The sequence below is a fragment of the Lynx canadensis genome, chromosome B2 (assembly GCF_007474595.2).
Source record: "Lynx canadensis isolate LIC74 chromosome B2, mLynCan4.pri.v2, whole genome shotgun sequence".
Lineage (NCBI taxonomy): Eukaryota > Metazoa > Chordata > Mammalia > Carnivora > Felidae > Lynx > Lynx canadensis.
In genome coordinates this window covers 137,556,362-137,582,837 of record NC_044307.1, presented here as the reverse complement: position 1 = coordinate 137,582,837, position 26,476 = coordinate 137,556,362, and the positions used below count along the sequence as shown (strand labels likewise).

The 26,476-nt window shown below is 40.9% G+C and overlaps 1 protein-coding gene across 4 annotated transcripts in view; it reads right to left on the bottom strand.

Annotated features, from left to right (window-relative positions):
• Positions 1–26,476, bottom strand: part of ESR1 (estrogen receptor 1) — a 281,456-nt gene that overhangs the window by 21,486 nt on the left and 233,494 nt on the right. For 3 of the 4 annotated variants that reach the window (XM_032593265.1, XM_030316608.1, XM_030316609.1), the window contains exon 7: positions 14,008–14,141. In XM_032593265.1, the coding sequence (XP_032449156.1) occupies positions 14,008–14,141 (134 nt within the window). Of the gene's footprint in view, positions 1–3,805; positions 13,855–14,007; positions 14,142–26,476 lie in introns of those variants that run through there. The other variant, XM_032593266.1, reaches the window with a different exon arrangement.

Genomic DNA, 26,476 nt, shown 5'->3' with positions numbered 1-26,476 from the left:
CAAGAATATACAATGGGGAAAAGACAGTCTCTTTAGTAAACGGTGTTGGGAAAACTGGACGGCTACATGCAGAAGAATGACACTGGAACACCAACACCGTACACAAAAATAAACTCAAAATGGACTAGAGACCTAAATGTGAGAACTAAACCATAAAAATCCTTGAAGAGAGAGAGCACAGGCAGTAATTTCTCTAATATCAGACATAGCAACATTTTTTTAGATCTGTCTGTTAAGACAAGGGAAATAAAAGCAAAAATAAATTATTGGGACTGTATCAGACTAAAAAGCTTTTGCACAGCAAAGGAAACCATCAAGAAAACAAAAAGATAACCTACTGAATGGGAGAAGATTTTTGCAAATGACATATACAATAAGGGGTTAATATCCAAAATATATTAAGAGATTATACAACTCAACAGACACACATGCAAGCAAACAACCTGACTAAAAATGGGCAGAAAACTGGCACAGATCTTTTGCCAAAGAAAACATACAGATGGCCAACAGATTCATGAAAAGATGCTCAACATCACTAATCATTAGAGAATGCAAATCGAAACCCTAATGAGACATCTCTTCACAATTGTCAGTATGGGTAAAAATTAAGAAGACAAGAAGCAACAAGTATTGATGAGAATGTGGACAAAAAGGAACCCTCGTGGAAATGTCAACTGGTGCAGCTACTGTGGAAAACAGTATGGAGGTTCCTCAAAAAATTAAAAATTGAAATACCATACGATCCAATTATTCCACTATTGGGTATTTACCCAGGGAAAACACAAACTCAAAAAGATATACGCACCCCTATGTTTATTGAAGCATTATTTATAATAGCCAAGATATGGAAGCAACTTAAGTGTCCACCAACAGACAAATGAATAAGAAAATGTGGAATATTGCACAGCCATCAAAAGGAGATCATGCCTTTTGAGACAAAAATGGATAGACCTAGAGGGTATTAAGTGAAACAAGTCCAACTAAGAGAGACAAATTCCATATGATTCCATTCAAAATCAAATCTTAAAAAATGAGTACACAAACAAAAAGCAGAATCAGACCTATAAATATGGAGCAAAACTGATGGTTGCCAAAAGGGAAGAGGTTTAGGAGGTTGGGCTAAATGGGTGAAGGAGAGAGGGAGATACAGGCTTCCCATTATGGAATGAGAAAGTCACAGGATAAAAAGCAGAGCATAAGGAATTCAGTGATACTGTAACAGTGATGTAATGGGACAGATGGTAGCTGTATTTGTGGTGAACATGGCATAATGTAAAAACTTGTCAAATCACTAAGTTGTACACCTGAAACTAACATAACCTTTGTGTATCGACTATACTCAAAAAAGTAGGCAAAGGACCTGAATAGACACCTCATTAAAGAAAAAAATATACAGATGACAAATAAGCATATGAAAAGATGCTAGGGGCGCCTGGGTAGCTCAGTGGGTTATGCATCCGACTTCAGCTCAGGTCATGATCTCATGGCTCGTGGGTTTGAGCTCCTCATTGGGCTCTCTGCTGACAGCTCAGAGCCTGGAGCCTGCTTCAGATTCTATGTCTCCCTCTCTCTCTGCCCCTCTCATTCTGTCTCTCTCTCTCAAAAATAGATAAACATTAAAAAAAAATTTTTAATGAAAAGATGCTCCACATGATGTGTCATTAAGGAACTGCCTATTAGAACAAGACACCTCTTAGAGAGCCCAAAATCTGGAACACTGACAACACCAAATGCTGGCAAGGATATAGGAAAACGGGAACTCTAGAAGGAATGAAAAATGGCAGAGCCTCTTTGGAAGACAGTTTGGCAGGTGCTTACAAAACCAAATACACCCTTACCATAAGATCCAGTAATCATGCTCTTTGGTATTTACCCAAATGAGTTGAAAATCTATGTCCACGCAAAAACCTGCCGGGGGGTATGTACAGCACTGTTATTTATAATTTCTCAAACTTGGAAGCAATCAAAATGCCTTACAGTAGGTGAATGGATACATCAACTATAGTACATCCAGACAATACAATCTTATTCAGCACTAAAAAGAAATGAGCTATCAAGCTATCAAAAGATGTGGAGGAATCTTAAACACATATTACTAAGTGAAAGAGGCCAATCTAGAAAGACTCTATGCTGTATGATTCCAACTACATGACATTCTAAGAAAAGGAGAAGTATGGAGAGAGCAAAAAAAGATCAGTGGTTTTCAAGGCAGGGACGGGGAGGACGTATGGGCAGAACACAGGATTTTTAGAGCAGTGAAACCACGCTGTCTGTTACTATAATGGTGGATATGTGCCATTATCCACGTGCCAAAACCCACAGGACGTACAATACCAAGTGTGACTAATGTAAACCGTGGACTTTGGGTGATAATGGTGTGTAATACGGGTTCATCAATGGTACATCAAACGTTCTGGTGAAGGATTTTGATAGTAGGTGTTAGTGTTAGTGTGGGAAGAGGAGAAATCTCTGTACCTCTCACTCAGTTTTGCTCTAAACTGCTCTATAACGTACAACTGCTCAAAAAAAATAAAGTCTACTAAAAATAAACAAAAATAAAAGTTTTTAATGTAAGAAACTCCCAAACCTGCTCCACTTCAGTTACTTTTAATCATTGGGAAACAGGCTCCAAGAGGTTAGGGAACCAGGCTAGTAGATGCTAGAAAGAGCTGAGAGGGGTTTTAGGCAGGGCAGCTAGGCTGGGCTTCCCTGAGATCACCCTGTCAGTCAGAGCTGGAGCCAGAACCCAAATATCCTTCACACCCAGTCCACTGCTCAGAAGCGACACAAAGAATTTCTTAGCTGCAAGGTTTGCGAAAAACTAGAAATGATTGCCAAAGGACTCACCTCCAGAGATATTTGAAAAAAAACTGATCATTTTCCTGGAATGACTTAGGAGCAATCCAGCTTTTCAGAACTGTGCAGGACAGTGTGGAGAAAGGAAGGAACACTGTGCACACAGACATCTTCTAAGAGTCTCTTTAATTAAGAACTTTCAACAAACCGTTGACAATGATTACTTTTGTGTGGCGGAATTATGATTCCTTAGGAGATTATTTTTCTTGGTGGTTTTTCTGTATTTTCCAAGTTCCCTGTGTTGGGCATGCATGATTTTCATAATTTGGTGGAGAAAAATGTTATTAAAAATACAAAATCGGGGGCGCCTGGGTGGCGCAGTCGGTTAAGCGTCCGACTTCAGCCAGGTCACGATCTCGCGGTCCGTGAGTTCGAGCCCCGCGTCGGGCTCTGGGCTGATGGCTCAGAGCCTGGAGCCTGTTTCCGGTTCTGTGTCTCCCTCTCTCTCTGCCCCTCCCTTGTTCATGCTCTGTCTCTCTCTGTCCCAAAAATAAATAAAAGTTGAAAAAAAAATTAAAAAAAAATACAAAATCAAAGCCCCTTTCATTTCTATTATTTCATGAGCTTTGTCAATGCCTGGACTGATGAGAGAGAAACACAGCTGGTGAATGGAAATCCCAAGGAATAAGGAGCTTGCTGTAGGGATATTACTTATTACTCTTTTCATAATATTTCTATCATCCCTAAGGCTGTTCCCATTTCTGAAACTCTTCAAGGCTTGCTATTTTGACAAGAAGTAAAACTAACAAATTTGCCACTAAAGCTTCTGAGTTTATTTATTTATTTTTGAGAGAGAGAGAGAGAGAGAGAGAGAGAGCAAGCAGGGGAGGGGCAGAGAGAGAGAGGGAGACAGAATCCCAAGCAGGCTCCATGCTGTCAGCACAGAGCCCAGTATGGGGCTCGAACCCATAAACAGTGAGATCGTGACCTGAGCTGAAACAAAGAGTGGGACACTTAACTGACTGAACCACCCAGGTGCCCCCTGAGAATAATTTTCCTAGTGGGAAATGCTTCTGACATATCATCAATAACCCGAACTACATGTCGAAGTGCAAAAAAGATCAGCTTCGAGGATTAGCTTTTTGTCCCCAGAGAACTTGTAAGTTGGAATGCAAAGAAAGCGCAGCATTAAGGTTTTGCTAGAAGGTCCTGAGTGTTGGCTTTCACTGAATGTAAAGGTTATGTTACCTCGCTCAAAGAGTAACGTTTGCTATACTAAGGAAAAGAGCAGATGCTTCACCTGTCAAGATGAAAATGAATTGTCCATTCCGGGGTTAATTCATCATTGCTGTTGATGCCAATTTGAAAGAGTAAAGAAACTGCTCCTGCCAGTCCCTTCCTGACACACATGCGTAGCCATCCTCAGGGTTGACTATTGTTCTGAGCTGGACCAGGTTTCCCAGCATCTGTCTGCTTCCAGTTGTGAGAATCTGGAAACTAGCCTGTACTTGGGGCATCCTTGGGGCATCAACAGCATTGGACAGGGCACTCTTGAACCAGCAGCCAATGAATAGCCTGTCTGGAGCCGTAGTGGGTTCACATGGTAAGCTGCCTCTTCTAAACTCATTATGGGCTAGGAAAGGTATGCCAATCTCACAAAGGCCCAGAATCCAGAGCAAACGAAACCACTGGAGGCACCAGGTTTCTTTCCCTAGATGAGTTTTGAAGGGAAGGACACTTCCAGCCATTCAATCTGGTGTCTTTCTTTTTATAAATACCACTTTTAAAAAAATCAGTGGAAGGGACCAAGGGCAGAAGGTGAGACCAAAAATGCCAGCTCTTTGTGCACCCTGACAGTTTGGAAGAAGAGTAGTTCCCCAGCACAATGTCTGTATAAGTCACAAACCTGAAACTTAACACAACAGGCATCTATAAAGACAACAAAATAAACAAAATTCTCTACGTGATAATTTGCTTCATAAGGAGTGAACTTGGGAGGTTCATAACATGATGCTTATAATATGACCTACGTAGAAATTGCTGACTATGGGTCTTTCACAAAAGAGGGCAGAAGCTGGGCGGGAGGAAGATATCTGCTCTCTCCAACTGGCCAGCGGTCTGCACTCACCTCTATCTCTCACGTTGCATGATAAGGTTACATTCATGTAAAAGTGTAATTTGATAAAGCCTTCTGGAACAGTAGGTAACATGTATCAAGAGCCGTAAGAATTTTTATGGCCTTTTACGAGCGACTCTACTTCTACAAATATCCAGAACCATAAGCAAATGTAGGCAAAAGATGTAATGAAAGAATGCAAAGCAAGCATAATTTATAACACCAAAAAAGAGAAAGCACTTAAATGTTTAACAGCATCAGGTTGTGGAATTAATGATGTTATATCCTCATGCATGATTACGCAGCCATTTAAAATCTTATTTTTAAAGAAAGTACATGAGTATAATACTAATTAAAATGCGTAAATACAAATATGGTTATATTCACAGTATGTCAAGAAAAGAAAATACTACCTCACACAAATGGAGTGTCGGTCTAAGTGGCATTGTTTTAGGAGCTAACTCGTATTAGCAGGTAGGTGCTATTATGATCTCCATTTCATGGGCCAGGAAACAGAAGCACAAAGGGTGTAAGCAGCACCTGTCCATAGTCGTACAACTAGGACGTATCAGAAAGGGGATCTGAACATGGAACCAGAGTCTCCTGCTCTTACCCTTTCCACTATATTGCAATGAGGTACATCGCAATGTCCGGATGGTTGGTTGGCTTTGGGTTGTTGTTGATTTCCTTAGTAACGTATTTGGTATTCTTAAATGACCTCAACTGAACATAAAGTTTTATAATCACAACTTTATTTTTTGAAATATAAATTCTCTTTTTATATCTGTCTCTGTCTTTAGACCATGAGGACTTTGAGGTAGGAACTGCCTTAGTAATCACTGCTATTACTATCATTATTGGTATGACCACTGAGTCACCTTGACGGAACAGTCCTTAGGTGCCAGGGAGCAGTCCACGTGCCTCACTTCATGGAAACCACAGGGTAAAAACTACTACAGATAAGGCAACTAAAGGCAACTGTGTATTTCCAGCACTTAGCACATGCCTGGAAAGTAGTGAATACTCAGTAAATGGTAGTTTAGCTAACAAATAATAGCTTATAACAGCCATGGGTATCATTTGGTCCCATGGGGGTACTGATGTCTTTCTTATATGCCAGAAGAAAACTCAAACCCAAAAAGTAGATGTAAAGTAAAAACTCAGAGAAAATAGGCCTGAGGTGGTCTGAATCTACCTCAACATACAGAAGTAGCCACATGCCCTCTCGGGGAAAGTGCTGGAGGAAGCTAAAGGAATGCTGTGCTCAGGGGCCCCATGGGAAGGGGGATGGGAAGACAGAAACTTGCAGCAGGAAGTCTGTTTCCCCATCTTTCTTTCACCAACAGAGAAGGAGTATGGAGCCACAAGGCCACGAGTGGAAGGCTAGACCAGAAGTGGGTCTTCCAACCAAGTGCAGGGATGTTTGGTTTAGACTAAAACTTTACAGGACAGTTCGACATTCCATTGAAATGTTTCAGGAGCATACACATTCTATCATGGCTTTTACTTATTCAATGAGCACCTTGTGGGGAAAGATAAACCCATTAAAAACAATATTTTATTTTACTTGTGAGCTCGAGATATTAGTGGGATTTTATTGTCATTTTTCTCATGGTTTTCTTCAGTTCAAGTGTCAAAACACTTTTAAACTAGAGGCCGGGCATGAAGGTGAAAGGAGGGCACCTAAGGCCCTTCCAAATATAGGCCCTGAGTGTACTTCTAGTCCTTTGATTAGAACAGGGAGATCTTGACACCAAAATCTTGGTAGGATATTTGATTGCCTAATAGTTTCCCTTTGGAAAAAAAAAAAAGACTATACTAGTAATGATGATATGATGTTTATATTTTTAAGCTACCTTGCTCTGTCATAACAAACACATAAGTTTGGAAGAACTGTTTATTTTTTCTTTTTACTGGTTGAGGAAACAAACGACGAGAAGTCCAGTGACTTGATGAGATCCTCACTGCCAGATGAATGGTGAGGCCATTGCCCCTTGTCTTGCTTCTGACTCCAGCTAAGTCCTGCTCCTCCTCAAGATTTAGCTGACCTATCAGTTCCCATGCAGGGATCCTCCTGTCACATGCTTATCTACATCACAGCCCTTATGTCATGATGTTGAAATAATGAGTCTATTATCTGTGGCCCCAGCTCTGACTCACTTTTATGTACAGTTCTGAGCACGAGCGGCTGCCTCCTCACTCTGCAGAATGGTTAGTTTCATGATACACTAGAGGACTCTTCTAATGTAGGTGAAATATCATCATCTATACCAGTAGTTTTCAAACGACGTTTCACATATTCCTGAGAATTAAAAATTTATTCTTCAAGGTCTTTAAATTGTCTTATAATTTTAGGATTTTGTGCTTTCATTGTAATCATCTCTAAGAAATACCATTAAGACATTAATATCAGAATGTTCTGAATCACTTACATCAATGGTTCTCAAACCTGATGAGGCTGAAGTCTTGGTGGGGAGCTTTACACAGTACTAATACTCATGAACCTGAATTATATTTGAATCAATTACATCAGAATCCCTGGTTGTAACACAGAGACTTTCTAAAAAGACCCCCAGATGATTGAAATGGGTGAAGCACTGACACTCACCAAACTAGATAATCCATATAATTTTTGTTTCCTGAGTAACACATTTTCCATCAGTACACTTGCCTCAAATCCAACAGTTATATTTTAAGTATCTCAGATAAATAAAATACAGAATGGAAGCAAACAAAATACATAACCAACATGTTCTGCCAAAGCCAGATGATGTCACAGCATGCTGCACACAAGCAGAGGTTTTGTGATCATTCTGAACACAGGAAAGAGGTGGGGGAATGCAGTCATCACAAGAGTGGTAGACCAGCAGACCAGAGGTCTACCCCAAGCATGTTATAAACAGCAATTCAATTGCTGCAAAAAACATTATCATCGCTTTGTCTTTTAGTTTGTATTTCATTTGTGAGTTTATTTTGGTTTTGTACTTATATGAGAGCTATAAAAGAAGTTTATACTTGGTTGTCCATTTAAATAATAAATATGATTATTCATATTTCAGCAGCATTATAATACAAAGAACAAGAACATTTTGCATCAGTATTAGGGGAGTCTGTGGCATTTTTTTCCTTTTAAGTGGGTCAGCCTTAAGAATACTGATTTCTGGACCCTGGAGTAGGTGGGTCCAACGGGTGGTTGAATCAGGGACCCAGAAGATGGCTTCCCCCTTTGTTGGGGCTCTTGTGAGCATAAAATGATAAGCAGCTGTCCCTCCCCGAGGTTCTGAATATAATGTAAAACTGTTCCTCGTATTGGAACACTGCAAGGATTTCCAGTCTCCCAACAGCTGCTGCATTTTGACTCATCCCATAAAGGCATATTGGGACTCCCCCAACCAAGTCTTTCCCAGGCTACAAGAAGTCGGCTGGCTTCCTCAGTTCCACAGAAGCTCTGAGAGGTGTCTGTAACATGATACAGGACCCAATCCACCTGGTCTGGGATCTAAGGTTGTCCATTCACAAGAAGGATATTTTGGTCATGAGAACACAATTTTTTAACCCCAAATGGCAGGGGTGAAATCCCACCTCAGAATTTCCAGCCAGGAATTTATGTGCTATCTATCTGCTAAGAAGAACACAGAGATTCCTCTCATAGAGAAGCAGCTTATCAAAGGGCATCCTTTATCCCCTAAGTGACAGAGTTGCTTGTCTAGAATGCCAGGCCTCTCTAATGACAAAGTCCACGTCACACCAAGGAAATCAGTGGAGACACAAGTCTTGTTTGAAGCCGCACCAGAAGTTAGTAGCAGGGAAAGACTCTAAGAGTTGAGTAGACTGCCTATAGAATCTAGTCAGCCAGGGAGAAGGAGTTGATGAGCCACTTAATTATGAAGTGGCATTTATCTCAAAATCATAGCAATAGGAAGGCTCCCCGTAGAAGAAGCTTGGCATTACAAAGAACTCAAGAGATAATATAATTAAATCTTCTCCACTGTGACAACAGCAGCATAGCATAGCTGACAATGTGTCCATTCACAATCTCAAAGGCCTGTGCCTGTCAGAAACCTTCAACTGAGAATTAATGATCCTCATTGTTTATAGCCAATATGTTTTTAAAATGTTCTTTCCTCTAAATATAGGGACTCTGAGTCATTGTCTTATTTCCCACTTAAAAATATAACTGCTCTAAATAATTGTTTAATAATTAACAGTGCAAAGAATTCAGCTCTAGACAGAGCAAATATTCTTTGTGATGAGAGCTGGTTATAATTGATCATGAAGTAAATGCTTGTCTGCCCAGAGCGTGGCCTCTGGTGAACACATATGGAGCAAATGGATGCCATAGCTTCAGTACTGGAGGTTCCATCGAGGCACCAAGATGACAACACTCGCTATATTAACAAAGCAGAATTAGATGACAGACAAGAGAGCGCATCGTTTTTATGTTTATGCTTAAAGTATCCATGCCAATTCAATACTCCATATCCCTTTTTTCTCTAAATGAACACCAGGGTACACACTTTAGAAACGTGGCCATAATTCTTTCTGGTATTTTGTTTTCCTTTTCACCCTGCATTGCTGTTTGCTTTTCTGTTTTTTTGGTTCTTACCTTTACTCTTCTTTATTACTCCACCAGTGGAAAGGGAAATGGTGTCTGAAGACAGTTGTGATAAAACGATAACCAGTAATACAATATTTCCGTAGCATAAGACATTTCAGGAGGGGCACAGGGGACAGGGGAGCTGGAGTCTGGTGGTCTGTTGGGTGGATAAAGTGACCAGGGCGTGAGGTGTGTGACACTGTTTGGAATTACTGGGGAATATAAAGAACTGTGGTCTGTAACAGGTTCAGAAAAGGGGCATAAAGAATTATTAAGTTGAATGCTGAAGGCCAAACCAAAGATTTATTGTATATTTGTACATATTAGGCTTTGACTTGCGAATTTCTCTGAGTCTTGAAAAACACCCACTAAAAGGGTAGTGATCCAAACGGGAGTGGACTCTGAGGAGTTTGTGGGACTCACATGTGGCGGGGGGAGGGGCATGAGAAGAAACACAGTGAACAGATGAATGAGCTCACTGGGATTTGTCAGTGGCTCACCGCAGAGTTTTCATTAAGGTCAGCCAGTATTAAGGTTCAATTAACAATCAGTTATCATCCATGAGATCAATCTTGCTCTAAAATTTCTCTCAATACAATTAAACAGTACAATTAACCAACTGTCAGGGGAACAGTCTCAGTCTCTATTGTTATTATCACCCTTGAGTCCTTGCATACTTTTTAAGCCTAGCGAGAAACCTTTAAACTAAAGCACTTTATTATATTGAAAAAAAGGCATGGGCTGGCTCCTTTTGAGCCAGAGATTCCCAAGTGATGATGACAGCTGTCACTGATGGAAGTCTACTGTGTTCCAAAAACTGCATTAGACATTGTATATATAGTTTCCCTCTTAGCTCACAGTAGCCCAAGGAAATGGACATTATTTTTCCCATTTAATAGTTTGATATTATCTGGATCTGAAAAGGATGATATGTTTCATAACAGTAGAACCAGCATGTGACAGATGGGAACTTTCCACAACGCCCTGGTCATGTCCAGTCAATAAGCATCTATTAAAGCACTAGACGGTATAACATCTGTTAACAGTTCACAGGTTAGAGACTGTGAAGAATGTAAAAAAAGTACAAATAGTTTATAGGGAAATCAGGATACACATGCATGAAGAACCAATCTAAGTTAAATTTAAAAACTGAAAGAAAAAAATAAGCCAAAAACCTATGACATTCATTTTTGTGTATTTGGCACAAAGTGTCTGAATTATTGAACAAATGAATGAAATCAGTCAACCATTGACCAACTGCTAGGTTGTATGGTGCTGGCTCCATGAACTAAGTCTAGTGAAGGAAAGCTCATTATGGACTTGGGTGGTAGCAAGATTTCCTGAATGAGATGAGGTCTGAGCTGGGCCTGGAAGAATTAAAAAACACTGGAATTATCAAGAAGGACTGAAGTCCCACCAGGTAGGGGGAATACAGGAAACAGGCACAGATGACCCCTTCCCTGTCCAGGGTCCCCTTCTGCAGCACCAGCCCCGCCTCCCGCCACTGTTCCCTCTCAGCCTTTTTGCCTGAGCTCATCTGCTCCACTCCCTTGTTTGAGTTCTGTTCCAGCTAGTTCTCAGAATGCCTTGAAGCTGGCATTGATTTTGCGAAGGCATCTCTGGATTAACCAGGAACGCCTCTGGCCTTTAGTGGAGAGTGGAAAGATAGTGTTTGTCCTATGGATGATTCTAGGCTTTTGTAAGCAAGGTAATAAATTATTCTTAAATCGTGATGAGTATCTCCCATTAAATCACGATGAGTATCTCCCATTCCCAAACAGCTGTGAAGGGGGCTTCCCATGGGAACTCTGGCATTTGGGAGACCCTCCTGAGTCTTGCTGAAAGTCATTCCTAGCAGGCCACGGAACAACTTTTCAACTACCCTTGTGCCTCTGCCCCAAAGTCAAGGCCAATGTAAAACACACCCTCTCAGACTTTGGTGACAGGGGCTCAACACAGAACCTGAGGTTCCCCCCACACACTGAGGTCTTGTTTCCCATCTTCCCACTCAGGTTTCCTGAATCCTGTCCAGCTTCTGTCAAGAGGTTCCTGGAACGAACGTCACTTTGTTCTTTATCTCATGACAAGTGAAGAACTGCCCTGCATCGGAGTCATGAATTGGTTCAGTTTTTCAAAAGCTCCATACCTCCAAATGTGGACTAAGATTGTTAGGACTGTGGTAACCCTCATATGACTGACTGCTTTTTTCACTCTGAAAAATCTCCCAGTACCCTATCATTGTGCTAAAGTCGTATCCTCTTTGATTCTGTTTTTCAGGAACAATATGAGACACTTGGAGCTGTGCTCAGCAGCAGAAACTGCTTTTCCAAACATAGCTCACTTCAGGAGTAAAAAGAGTGGTTTCCCTTTTTTACAGGTTGGGAGACAGCTTCTGTTTTGTTACTGCTCGCGAGCCAGCAGTGCCGTCCTCGATAGAAAAGACGCGTTGCCGCCCCGATGTCTCAAGAGAAAGACAGCTGTAAACCCTGTCAAAATATAGTGCTTCGTGTTTCCAAAATAGTGTTCCAACCCATCAGTGCAAGGAAGCTCACAGAAGATCCTGAGAAATAAGTAGAAGAACCAGGATGGAGTAGGAAAGTTTACCCAGTGGGAGGAGAGTCAGGTGGAGGGGCCAATCTTACGGTGGGAAATATGTTTTGAGATTCTGGGGCCAGTCTTTAACAAAAGACTTTCTTGTGAGGGCTGACGAGTTGTTTCCTCTGGGATTTAAAACACCTGGGTCTACGAATCCAACATTTTCATAGCAAAAGTCTTGCCTTTTTTATATATATATATATATATATATATATATAATATTAAAAAAAAAAAACAACCCTGTCATAGGAACAGAATGGTAATGTAGGAAGAGGCTACACAGATTTGAAGGAAAAATTTTTGGGTACTAAGATCAGAGCATTTACTTGTGTTGGTTATAGAACTCTGGCTAATTTTCACTTCCTGTCTGGAGTATTATTTCCTGGTAAAAGTGTGGAGGGGGGTGGGGCGGGGGAAGTCCCAGGCCTTGATAGGCCTGTTTGCCCTGAAGTTTCCAGATTGCCCACACGGAAGCGTCAGTGTGTGCCAGCCCTCCACTGAAGAAGGAGCAGGTTCAAGACCTGGCGCTGTGCAGACGAGTGGCACTGCTCCCAGAACTGTCGTCCAATAAAGAGCCATTGTGGGATCTGACCCCTTCGATGCGCTGGACAAATGACTCAAATGAAAAGCACAATGCATGTGAGTGGAGCCAGAAACTTGAATGGAGTGGTAATCACTTCCTTAGTGTGGATCACATCATTGTTCATGTAACTTCATTCTGTAATTCAGTCCTTGCCTCGTGGAGTAGTACAGATTTCCATTCACCGGTTGATAAGTGGGAATGATTACTGTGGTAACCATTAAGCGACACAGGGATACAGGTGACTAGCGCTGGTGGGGAAGGGGAGTGGAAAATGGCTAGGGGAGGGGCAAAGGGGTTAGCGTTCATCAGGAAGACACAAAATATCTACATATGTGATCGACACAAACTGCTGTTCAGCTATTGGGAAATTGGAGACTGCATCTGGATTCAAATCAGGCCTAGGGATTAAAAATAGCTATGGTTTCTATGTGAGAATGAGGTCAGATGCATCAACAGAACCAGGGATAGGGGTAAAGGTCCAGGCTAAAAGAGGTGAGGCTGACACCCAATTGTTGAGCTTTGGGTCCTACAGACTGGATATCTAGTGCTTAAATCCAAATACTGAGGGCCAGAAGGAACAGGGTGCTAAGCCACACTTTCCATCTGGGTGACCTGGAGAATATCTTTACACAACAGCCAACCTTACTGCGAACAAAAACAAAACAAACCAGAAATGCCCTACCCAGATGCTGCTCTCAGCTAAGTTTTCTCAAATGAATCAGTAGGAGGACACAGTTGACTTGGACACCAACAGACCAAATGAGAACTGCTTTTCAGCTGGACCACCTTACCATACTCCACATGCCTCAGTTTTAGGAGCAGGTGTTTCTAACTCTGAGCCAGTTATATTTGTCACCTAATCAGTTTTGACCAGAAACACGGTCAATCCCAAATAAGCCTCTTTCCTTCTTGGATCCTACTGATATTGGTCACTTGGTCCACTTCTTTTCTGACACATATAGCTATCAACAGATGTATCTATACACCAGTTCCATTTTAATAAAAAAATCCACCCTAAAATATGAATAGAAATAATAAAATAAAAACATCCCCAGTATCTGTAAAAGGATGCAAACATTTCAATGAAAAGTCCATTTGATTCAACGTCCAATTTTTGTTCTTCATTCATCGGATTTGACCAGGACAGGCTCCACCTCCCTAAGTGGTCTACAATGACAACAGGTTATTTTAAATGTGCGTCAGTTGTTTCTTTCAAATTATATTATGCCTTGGTAACAGACAGCCTGTATCTGGCGGAAAATACAAGTAAATCTTTCTTCCAGTAACCCAGCATTAAATTCCCCCATGTTATCAACTAACCAGAATTAAGCAAAATGATGGATTTGAGACACACGAACTCCTCTCCCTGGAGATTCATCATGCGAAATCGAGATGACGTAGCCAGCAACATGTCAAAGATCTCCACCATCCCCTCTACACATTTTCCCTGGTTCCTATGAAGACACAGAAAATAAAAAGAAAAAAAAAGTATTAAAGCACAGATAAACTTTCAGATCCATGATAAGGTTCACATTCAGAAAAATCTACTGGCTCCAAATCTGTCACAAAAAACTGCAGCCCCTTCTCTTCATGGAGCATGAACATTCATTTGAATTCTAGAAGGCAAAACCAACAAAAAAAGGTTTTCCATCAATGAAACATTTCATTTCAAATTCTTAGAAGAGACATACTGTTCAATTCCAAAATATGCCATGTTAAATATGGAGTTCTTCAAAGAGAACACAGGCAGTAACTTTTCTGACGTCGGCCATAGCAACTGGTTTTCTAGATAGGTCCCCTGAGGCAAGGGAAACAAAAGCAAAAATAAACTACTGGGACTACATCAAGATAAAAAGCTTCTGCGCAGCAAAGGAAACAACCAGCAGAACTAAAGGACAACCTGCTGAATGGGCGAAGATATTTGCAAATGACATATCCAATAAATATAAAGAACTTACAAAATTCAACAACCAAAAAACGAGTACAATTAAAAAATGGGTAGAAGACATGAACAGACATTTCTCCAAAGACATACAGATGAACTACAGACCTGAGAAGATACTAAATAAACATCACTCATCCTCACAGAAATGCAAATCAAAACTACAAGATATCACCTCACACCCATCAGCATAGCTAAAACAAACAACACAGGAAACAATAGATGTTGGTGAGGATGTATAGAAAAAGGAACACTCATGCACTGTTGATGGGACTGCAAACTGGTGCAGCCTCTGTGGGAGCAGTATGGGGGTTCCTCAGTAAGTTAAAAATAGGGCTGCCCTGAGATCTAACAATTACACTTTTGGGCATTTACCCAAAGAATTCAAAAGCACTAATTCAAAGGGCTATTTGCACCCCTATTTTTATAGCAGCATTACTTACAGTAGCCAAGATATAGAAGCAGCCCAAGCGTCCATCAGTTGATGAATGGATAAAGAAATGGTACATATAAACAATGGAATATTATTCAGCCATGAAAAAGAATGGAATCTAGCCATTTGCAGCAACATGCGTGAAGTGACATGAATTATACTGACATTCCCTCAGTATAATGCTGAGTGAAATAAGTCAGTCAGAGAAAGACAAGTACCATGTGATTTCACACACACGTGGAATTTCAGAAACAAAACAAATAAGCAAAGGGAAAAAAAAGAGACAAACCAAGAAACAGACTCATAACCATAGTGAACAGATGGTTTCCAGAGGGGAGGTGGGTGAGGGGGATGGGTAAAATAGGTGATGGGGATTTAGGAGTGCACTGTCACGATGAGCACTGGGTGATGTACACAAGTGTTGAATCACTATATCATATACCTGAAACTAATGTAACACTCTGCTGACTAATTGGAACTTAAAAAGAATTAAAAAATAGTTCTTCAACTTATGGGTAATCAAAAATGACTAAGATTCGGGTAAATGATTTTTCTAAGTATTTATTGATTTGCTACTGTATTATAGGCATTGTGCTAGTTATGGGAATAAAAGGAGGGCCTCTGCTCTCAATATACTCATAACCTTAAAATAATATAGTCGGGTCTAACAGCTTGTATAAAGTGCTTTTGTTTTTTTTTGTTTTTCAACGTTTATTTATTTTTGGGACAGAGAGAGACAGAGCATGAACGGGGGAGGGGCAGAGAGAGAGGGAGACACAGAATCGGAAACAGGCTCCAGGCTCTGAGCCATCAGCCCAGAGCCCGACGCGGGGCTCAAACTCACAGACCGCGAGATCGTGACCTGGCTGAAGTCGGACACTTAACCGACTGCGCCACCCAGGCGCCCCTTTTTTTTTTTTTTTTTCAATAAAGTGCTTTTGAAATACAGGAGAAAGTATAGCTGGGAACTGTGGCTGGATGAGAACCATTTATGTTGCCATAGGTGGCATTTGAGTTGATAGTTTAAGAAATGTAGGCTTTTCCTCAACAGGAGTGTGAAACATCACTGGAAGAGAGTCTTAAACATGGAAAGGACGAGCAGAGTGAAGGAACACAGACCAGTGTGCTAGAGGTATGAAAGAGCTAAGAGATTAATCTGGGAAAGCAGGAAAAGGTCAGGTGACCAAGGATGTCCTACATTATAAGAAATTTAGGCTTTTTCCCTGTACAACAGAGCCTTGGCATGGAGGGTTTGACATTAGTAGTTGCAACTATTAATTGAGCAAACCTGAAGGTTTGTAATATGTAATAATTAGAAAAGAAAGTATTAGTATCTTTTTTATACGGTTGATGCAGAAATTAAATGAGATCGTACATATGACAGGAATCTGTGCATGTTTTTGTTCACAAGCTGGATTTGGGGCATGCTGTCTTTGAGGGGGACAAGAAGAATTTAAAATATCCTATGCTGGGGCACCTGGGTGGCTCAGTGAGTTAAGCGTCCAAATCTTGATTTCGGCTCAGGTCACGATCTCATGGTTCATGAGATCAAGCCCCACTTCAGGTTCTGTGCTGACAGCACAGAGCCTGCTTGGGATTCTCTCTCTCTCTCTCTCTCTCTCTCTCTCTCTCTCTCTCTCTCTCTCCCCCCTGCTTGTGAGCACTCTCTTTCTCTTTCTCTCAAAATAAACATTTGAAAAAATAAAATAAAGTATCCTATGCATATGTAAATATACATTTGTGAAAAAATAATAATATAAAACATGAACAGTAAGCACATTGTCCACCACCTCGTTGTATTTTTTATTAATGTGTTTTGGAGTTCTTCATCAACTGTTTTTAACAGCTGCATAACTGTTTTTAACAGTATATGTTTTTCACTGAACAAAGCGCTTTTTTTTTTTTACCACTTCTTTGTTGGTCAACATTTCATTTGACTTCAAGTATTTTGCTGTTACAAACATTTCATGCAAAAACTATTCTTATGTTTGTCTTCAGACACAGGTACAAATAGCTATAGAAAAATTTCTAGAAGTAGAATTGCTAGATCAGAGGACTCATGAATTTTTAATATTGATAAATAGTTCAAACATTGCTTCCAAAAAGTGTGTACCAACAGGCTTTTGCTAGAAGAATATATCAGTTTAAACTCCTTTTCTGGGAGGTCTGCTCTTATCCTTTCCTGATATTTTTCTGTTAGGTTATTAGTCATTTTCACATCGATTCTTAAGTGCCCTTTATATATTATAGTAATTAGCCTTTTGTTCTGTGTATGTTCAATCCTTTTCTAATGGTGTGTCATGTGTTTTTTTTTGTTTTATTTTTTCTGGTGTTTTCTTCTGCAAAATATTTAATTATTACATAATTGACTTACCAACCTTGTTTAGAAAAGTAGGTCTTGCTTGAAAATGTCACTTCCCTTCCAATAACATATAAAAAATTACCTTATGTTTCCTTCTAGTACAGCTCCATGTTTTTATGTTTAAGTCTTTCATCATCTGGGATTTATTTTTTGCAACAACCATACTTAAATATAGTCACATGTCATATCATTCACTCATGTGAAGGTGCACCTTGGTGGCACAATTAAGCATCCAACTTTGGCTCAGGTCGTGATCTCACAGTGCATGAGTTGGAGGTCGACGTTGGGCTCTGCGTTGACAGCTCAGAGCCTGGTCCAGCTGACTTTGGATTCGGTCTCCCTTTCTCTCTCTATCCCTACCCGACTTGTGCTCTCGCTCTCTCAAAAATAAATTAATAAACATTAAAAAAAATAAAGTATACAACTCAATCGATTATATTATATTCACAGAGCTGTGAATTGCTTAGGATTTACTTTGTGTAAGACATGAGACAAAGACTCAGCTTAATATTTGTCCCAGGCAACTAGTTAGTTTTAACACCATTTATGTGACAAACCATCTCTTTATATATGAGTTTAAATATGCTAGGCACTTTCAATAAATTCATTTACTTTTTACAACTGCCCTCTAAGGTTATTATTTTTGCCATTGTCCAAATGAGGGAATTGGGACTCAAAACTGTTAAGTCAAACCATACTACCTACCACCAGAAGGAAGAATTCCAACAGTATTTTCTTTGTCTTTCTTTCTTGCTCTACTTTAATTCATTCAAAAAGATTTGCCGAGGGCCCATTACACATCAGGCCTTGTGTTAGACACTTGGGTACAGAGAAGAAAGACATGGATCTTGTTCATAAAGGTGTCCCAGGGACAGGGACAAGGGACAAGACAGACAAGGTGAAAGACCATGGAATACATTCCCCCAGAAAAGGTAGAGAAAGAAAGTCTTACGCCTAATGGCAGCCCCCCCCAAGTTTAACCCCACCAATACTGAAGAAATGGCCACAGTCTTCTCCAATAAAGGTAAGTGGGGTCTTATGTAAAGTGTATATCATGGTATGTGGTACATCGTAGCAGCTATATTTAACTATTACGATCATATATGCAGATAAATACAGCCACAGATGTTAAGGGAGAGGTTGGCCTTTTTGACTCAAGTATCCAGAAAACAATTACCACAGTGCATGTTGGTTTTACTGCCATATCCGGCTTCGTGGAAGCTCTACCGAAGCAGAGGGGACTCTCTGTGTTGCTAAACAGGGGATGAGATAGTGGTCACAACCAAAGGGTGACTTGGCCTTAAGGAGGGACAGCACACTAGAAGGGAGTTTTTCTTGTCCTGTAGTCAAAAAAATTTTTTTTATAAGCAGCACATTTTCTTTCTAGTGAAAAAATAAACAAGGATAGGGGAAAATGTTCGGAGGATGAAGCTTTAAAAATAACAACTCACAGCCAAAATAGAGAAATGTTCCTTTCTCAGTATAAAGTCTCTGTTTACTTAACAGACTGCACGCCGGCAGGGGAGGAACTCTCAGTGTGGGAGGGAGCCTGTGCTCACCTGCTGTGAGCAAAAGTTCAGTGCAGAAACTGAGAAAGTGGAGCCCCAGCAGTTCTCTTTCTTCTGGTCCCTTCTCAACAGTCTCCCACATTTTCCCCGCACGATGCTCGTTCTTATCCCCTCCGGCCAGAGTGGACCCCTCTCAGCCTCTTCTTACCGGATATCCTGTCAATTCTAACCAGCAGTTCTCACCTGCCCAGGTCCACTGCTTGCTCTGCACATACCATAGGAACCATAGCCAGAGCCCCAACAAGGACACAGACCCACAGCTGTCAATTCCTTTCTCGTTCTGTGTGTGTGTGTGTGTGTGTGTGTGTGTGTGTGTTCCTATAGAGGATGTGGAGGGAGCAGACATTAAGTATAAAGCATTGAAACATTATGATAAGAAGACCCTGGGGCTGACCTTCCACGCAAACAAAAGTGCTTCTTAACTTTGAGGGCTCCTGGGGGGATATGCAATCCAGTGAAGCTGCAATTTTCTAAGCAGTGCTGTAAGAGTCTTGAAGAACTCGAAGCTGATGCCTCTATAAGAATAAACTCACTGTCCTTTCAATGGGAAAAACTCGCTTGTTTGAAACACTTCAGCGATTCTGCTCTTTGTGTAATAAATTAAAAATATGTGCTTTGATGGCCCTGAAGATGTTTCTGGTATATCACTAGAACGCTGTCCTCTTGGAGATAACTGCCTGGTTGTGTGGCATGCATGAATCTCCATGAGCATTGCTGGCACAGGTGAAAAGGCTGGTGATGTGAGCTAGTGAGCTGATGATGTGTCCCTTTCAGATCAGGTACAAACCTATGTGGACTTTAAAGGTTAGACAGACACCTGTTGTCTGCCGAACACAAAGGAACACTTTATTGTCCACTGAAGTCATTACATGCTGGGGTCAGGGCTTCATTTTCCAAGTCCTGCTGAAATACTGTCTACTAACCTTAAGGAGCCAATCAGACTAGAGCATTTAACTCAATTTCAGAGGGGACAGATGAATCAATAGCACCAGAAATGGGTGATTATAAGAATCTGGAGGTAAAGTTGCCACAATAAGAGAAAATTAGGCTAAATCCATGAGCTGCTCATGAGACAGAGAAACACATAGGGTAAGGACCAACATTTATTTTTAAAGGAAACACAACATCAGTCATAAATCAGAAGCAGTTTACCAAGCAGACCAACCCATGACCCCCACTGTGAGATGTGACAGCTGTGACAATGAACTCCTCCACCCATTACATCAATCCCTGTTCAGCACACCTCAGAATCCCCTCGTGGGGAAACCTTGTTCTGTACTTTACCGTCTTTAGATGCGGTCCATCTGCACTTAAGTAGTGGGAGAAGGAACTTGAAAGAACATTTGTTTACGGTATGTCCCGGAAGTTTATCCTTTATAGAAATGAAAGCCTATTTCCACATGCAAAACAAAGAATCCTAATGCATGTAGGCAGATCAAACCTGCACTTGTATATCAGACAAAAGGTTAGTATCCAAAATCTATAAAGAACTTACCAAACTCAACACCTGAGAAACAAATAATCCAGTGAAGAAATGGGCAGAAGACATGAATAGAAAATTTTCCAAAGAAGACATCCAGATGGCCAACAAGCACATAAAAAGATGCTCAATGTCGCTCCTCATCAGGGAAATACAAATCAAAACCACCATGAGATACCACCTCACACTGGTCAGAGTGGCTAAAATGAACAACTCGGGAAACAACAGATGTTGGTGAGGATGTGGAGAAACGGGAACCCTCTTGTACTGTTGGTGGGAATGCAAACTGGTGCAGCCACTCTGGAAAACAGTGTGAAGGTTCCTCAAAAAATTAAAAATAGAATTACCCTATGACCCAGCAATAACACTACTAGGAATTCATCCAAATGATACTGGTGTACTGACTCATAGGGGCACATGTACCCCAATGTTTATAGCAGCACTCTCAACAATAGCCAAATTATGGAAAGAGTCCAAACGTCCATCAACTGATGAATGGATAAAGATGTGGTATAAAGGTATATATACAATGGAATACTAGTTGGCAGTGAGAAAGAATAAAATCTTGCCATTTGCAACAACGTGGAGGGAACTGAAGGGTATTATGCTAAGTGAAATAAGTCAGTCTGAGAAAGATATCATATGTTTTCACTCATATGTAAAATTTGAAAAACTTAACAGAAGACCATGGGAGAAGGGAAGGGGAAAAAATAGTTTCAAAGAGAGTGAGGAAAGCCTTAAGAGATGCTTAAATACAGAGAACAAACTGAGGGTTGATGGGGGGGAGGGGGAAATAGGCAATGGGCATTGAGGAGGGCACTTGTTGGGATGAGCACTGGGTGTTGTACATAAGCGATGAATCATGGGAATCTATTCCCAAAGCCAAGAGCACAGTGTATACACTATATGTTAGCTAGATTGACAATAAATTATACTTGAAAATATTAAAAACAATAAACTAATCTTACAAAATGTAGTTACCTCATAGCCTCTCTTTGTATGAGAAGACACTGATGGAAAAAGAAAACCAGGGAGATCAACATAAGACATTTAATTAAGTTGTCCTGCAAACAAAGTGCAATATGAGTAGAAAAAGATTACAAATTAAGGTGCTGTTGAAAATCAATAGTAGTAGGTTTTGTTGCATTTAAAGAGTTTCTATATCTTTGATGCCACAAAATCTCTCAGCATATGCTCTGAAATGCCATGACTCCATAAATATTTGTATGAGCAAGAGGTTTACGTACACAACTCTTTGGCATGTGGAACAAAATGCTGAAGACAGAAAATTATAAGCAATATATCTTGAAAGATGCAAAATGTGAATGGCTGTATCTCACAGCTTATTACTTGAGATGAGGGTGGTTAAGACTTTGGTGTCTGACTGCCAGGGTTCAAATCCTGGTGCATCTGTTTACCAATTATGTGACCTTGAACCGATTACATAAGCTGTGTGCCTGAATGAGCATATAGACAGACTCACCCACATTGGACGTAAGTTGAACAAGAAATAAGTACTCCATTGGGATGTGGTAGCTGTTTGATCCAGCAGGTTTGCCCGTGTGGACCAATAAAGAAATAGTACCGGAAATGAGGCAGTGCCATAAGAAACGTTTGCTCCCTTGGTGCCATCTTCCTTGGTAGGTGACTTTCCCTTGCAGGGACCCAAGATCCTTCTGACCTCTAGTTCTGCCCTGTCCAGGTCCTTGAAATGTTCTTCATTTGCACAGTTTTTGGGGAAAGGGCTGGGGTGGGCACAGAATGTGCATTGGCAGGAAGTGCTGTGAGCACCGGATGGCTCACGCAAAGGACAAGCTTTTCACCCCTCACTTCACATATGGCCAAAAAGAATAGTGGGAAGAAAGAACCTCCTAGAAGGTGAAATCAGAGTACACGGAGAACAATGGAAAGCTCCTTTTCCCTAGAGAACAGATTCAGGGACTCAAAGAACTTTCAGGATCCTTCCCATAGAAGCCTTCCCTCATTCTGCCCAGTAGGATTTCACAACTGCTATGAAAGAGTGATACTGACTATTCCCCCTTCCCTTTTTTCTCAGTGGGAGCTTTAACTGCAGTTACTTCGCCCTTACTCCAACACTGGATATTGAGTGTATTTGTGGGGTGAGGCTGCCAAACTAGAAGTCACATCCATGCTTGATGGAGTGGACTGCACATCACTGAGAAATCTTTCAGCTGATGGACTTAGGGTGGGTACAGCGACAGCTACAACGTTGAACCATTTCCCTAGGGGAAGAGCAGTGTGTCCTCTACATATGGGAGAAGTGGATATGTGCTAACCAGAAGTGAAGACTGACAAAGACTGATGTATTCACCAAAATGCATTTCCTTTTCTCCTGCATTTCCCCCTAGACAACATTTCCCAGCCTCCCTTGTACTTAAGAGTGGCCGTGTGCCTGGATTCTGCCTAATGAAAAGTGCGTGGAAATAATGTACATCACTTCTGTGATGAAAGAGTGAAAAATCAGGTGTGCCTTTCCTAGTCCTTCTCCTCAGTCTACTGCCCAAATGAAGAGCATCTCCAGGACCCAAGTAGAATCAAAAGTTGGAAGGATTCTGGTCTCCGAATGAGAAGATCACCTATCAAGATGCCTACACTGGACTTGAGTAAGAAATAAACTTTTGTGTGTTGAACAGCTGAAATTTTAGGGATATCTGTGGCAACTGTTAGCCTGAACTCCATGATAGAGAATAGATGCAGGAGTCTGACTACTCCTGCCCCAGCACACTCTTGACACACTGACACACAAGCACATTTAGAATACAAAAATATACTTACCTTCTGTAGACATGGCTACTGACTGATCAAAGGGATATAAGAAATATATTCTACGGCACCTTGCTTTATAGATTCTAATCACTTCCAACTGACATGATTAGGAAAGATGTCAATGAGTCTATGGCATTTGATGTAGGTCTCCAAGGATAGATTGAGTAGGAGGAAGAAAATCGCAGGCAGATTAACTCGAATCAGTAAAATTTGACAGGCGGAAGTAATGGCAGAGTCATGAGGAATCCAGCTGGTAGAGTTTGGTGTTTATAAGGAGAGAAACTTAGAAAGAGAGCTTAGTCAGCATGTGGTACGCTTGACAAAAGGCTTAGGACATAATATATAAGAAAAGATCATGGAAGGCTTATCAGTGAGTGACATGATCATGATGTTTTGGTATATTTAATTTGGCGTCAGTGTGCAGAGGAGAGTGAGGGAGAGAGGGGAGTCTGGAAAGAGACTGCAGGCATGAGGAAGGAAGAGAAGGCAAAAGACTGTGACCATGGTTACAAAGATAAACAATAGACAGTTTGGAAGTCTTCCGTGAAGGAACAATCAACAGACTTGGTGAATGATCCACAGAGTTGGGCAAAGAAAGGAAGAATTTAAAAACACCCTTGAAACTATATACCAGGATGACTGTAAAGATGATGGAAGAAATAGAAAAAATCGGAGGGCCCGGGTGGCTCAGTCGGTTGGGCCTCCAACTTTTGATTTCAGCTCAGGTCATGATCTCACAGTTCGTGATCAGGCCCCATGTGGGGCTCCATGCTGGGTATGGAACCTGCTTACGATTCTCTCTCCCTCTCCCTCTGCTTCCCCACACATTCACACTCTCCTTCTCTCAGGAAGAAAGAAAGAAGAAAAAGAAAAAGAAAAAGAAAGAAAGAAAGAAAGAAAGAAAGAAAGAAAGAAAGAGGAAGGAATAGAAAAAAATTGAAGAAATAAAGAAAACTAGAGGATTTATCATATGCCAGTAGAAGAAAAAATTCCTTTAAAAATTATTGAATTTAAAATTTCACAGGGCTATCTACTAGACATGACACCCAGGAAACTGTTTGTCTAGAACTTGAGAAAGAGGCCAGAACTAAATGTACGAAGTTGGACTATTTTCCACTTCCTACAGTGGGCATCTTTTCAAATTGGCACATCAAAATACAGCTCACCTTTGAAAATTTTTTTAAACATTCATTTATTTTTGAGAGAGAGTGTGATCAGGAGAGAGGGAGAGAGAGAGGGAGATACAGATTCTGAAGCAGGTTCCAGGCTCTAGGTTGTCAGTACAGAGCCTGATGAGGGCCTTGAACTCATGAACTGTGAAAGCATGACCTGAGCTGAAGTCAAATGCTTAACTGACTGAGCAACCCAGGCGCCCCTCACCTTTTAAATGAATATCTAGTATTTTACTCTATTTATATTTATTTAAGTGTTCCCCTATTGATGGACATTTATATTGTTTTCCATTTGGGGCTACAACAAACAATGTGCAATTATCATGCTTGCACACATATTTTCCACACTTGCAAAAGTGTACAGAAAAATTCTTACACATATAATAGCAGAGCCAAGGAGTAAAAACATGTAAAAATTTAATAAGTATTGCCTAAATGCCTTCCAAAATAGTTGTACTAATTTACATTGCCCCAAACAGAGCATGAAAAATGTCTGGAAACAGATTTTGGAGGTATTTGAATAGAGACGGTTAAAACTGGGAAAAGGTGTGAGCCCATTAAGAAAAGCAGAGAAAGAGACAGAGACAGACTGACAGTGAAACAGAGAGACAGACAGACAGAGAGAAAAAACAGGCAGAGGGAGGAAACTGGAGAGCTACAGCATCTCTGTCATAGAACCAAAGTGGAACCAGTCAAAAGGAGGAGTGGTCAGAGAAGTGGCAGAACAGGAGAGGCCACGATGCTGAAAGTTAGAAGGTCACCAGGAAAGGGTGTAGACTGGGATGGACTACAGAGAGGGACTGAGAGGGAGGGAAGGAGAGAGACATGGAAAAGTCAATGAGTGCAGACTTGATATCATCATAGAAGGTATGCCTTTTTCTAACTGAAGAATAAAAGAAGAAAGCGTGTGAAATGGGAGAAATTCTGCATTTACTGTTAGAAATAGTATCATTTCAAATTGTTTACTAAATAGGAAGTGATATTATTTGCAGAAAATGTGGGAAGGTAGATTGAGGCTGGAGATGTGAGGACACGAGAGGAAACCGTAAACGGTGTTAGGGGCCTGGGATTGGATAAGGCTTAAGCATGCCCTTGGATTTCTGGCCCTTGTCCAGTCTTCTCAAGTCCGTTTCTTACTGCCTACTTTGCAATTCTCACTGCACAAAACTTCTGAACAGACGATCCACAGCATTTGCTTGTGATGTTTGGATTATCATCCCCATCCTCCACTTCCTGCTCTTGGATATCTCTTTCTCACCTTTCAAGACTCAGATAGGCATCTCCTCTTCCAGGAAGAGACAGTCTACCATTCTCTACTGTGTTATATACTCTTCCTCTGTGCTCTGAGAGTATAGTTTATATCAGTGGTCAGCAAACGCTTTCTCTATAAGACCAGAGGGTAGATAATTTAGACTTTATGGGCAATACAGTCTCTTTTACACTGACTCAACACTTTATGGTGAAAGCAGCCACAGACAACATGTAACCAATGAGCACGACTGTGTCCCAATAAAACTTTATTTACAAAAATAATAGCAGACTGGATTTGGCCTATAGGCCATGCTTTGTTCATGTCTGCTGTATACATTGTCCTGTATTCAATGAATTTATTGAGCACCAATGATGTGCCCATGTCGGGTGGTGAGAATGTAATGAGAAGCAAGATAGGAATGTACCTGCCACAAAAGAACTTACAATCTACTTAGGAGGCAGATAGTTAAAAAGAAAAAGAAAAAAAGGAATAATTTGATACAGTTGTGATTCGTGGCATGAAGGAGGAAGAAAACTAGGTGTTCAGGGAATGAAGAACAGGGAGCCCTATGTGGGACAGAAGTCTGAGATGGCTACAGGGCGTCCTAAGAGATCTCAGAGACCTGAATGAAGCTCAGAAAAACCTCTGAGTCTAGAGATTCAGCTCTGGGGGCTGCCACTGGAGAGTGTCTGAGAGCAGAGAGAGAGGAGCAGACACCATGATGGGGAATACTGCCTGAAAGGAAGACAAGTCTGCGGGAGACACACGAGAGGACCAGTGCGGAAGATGGAAG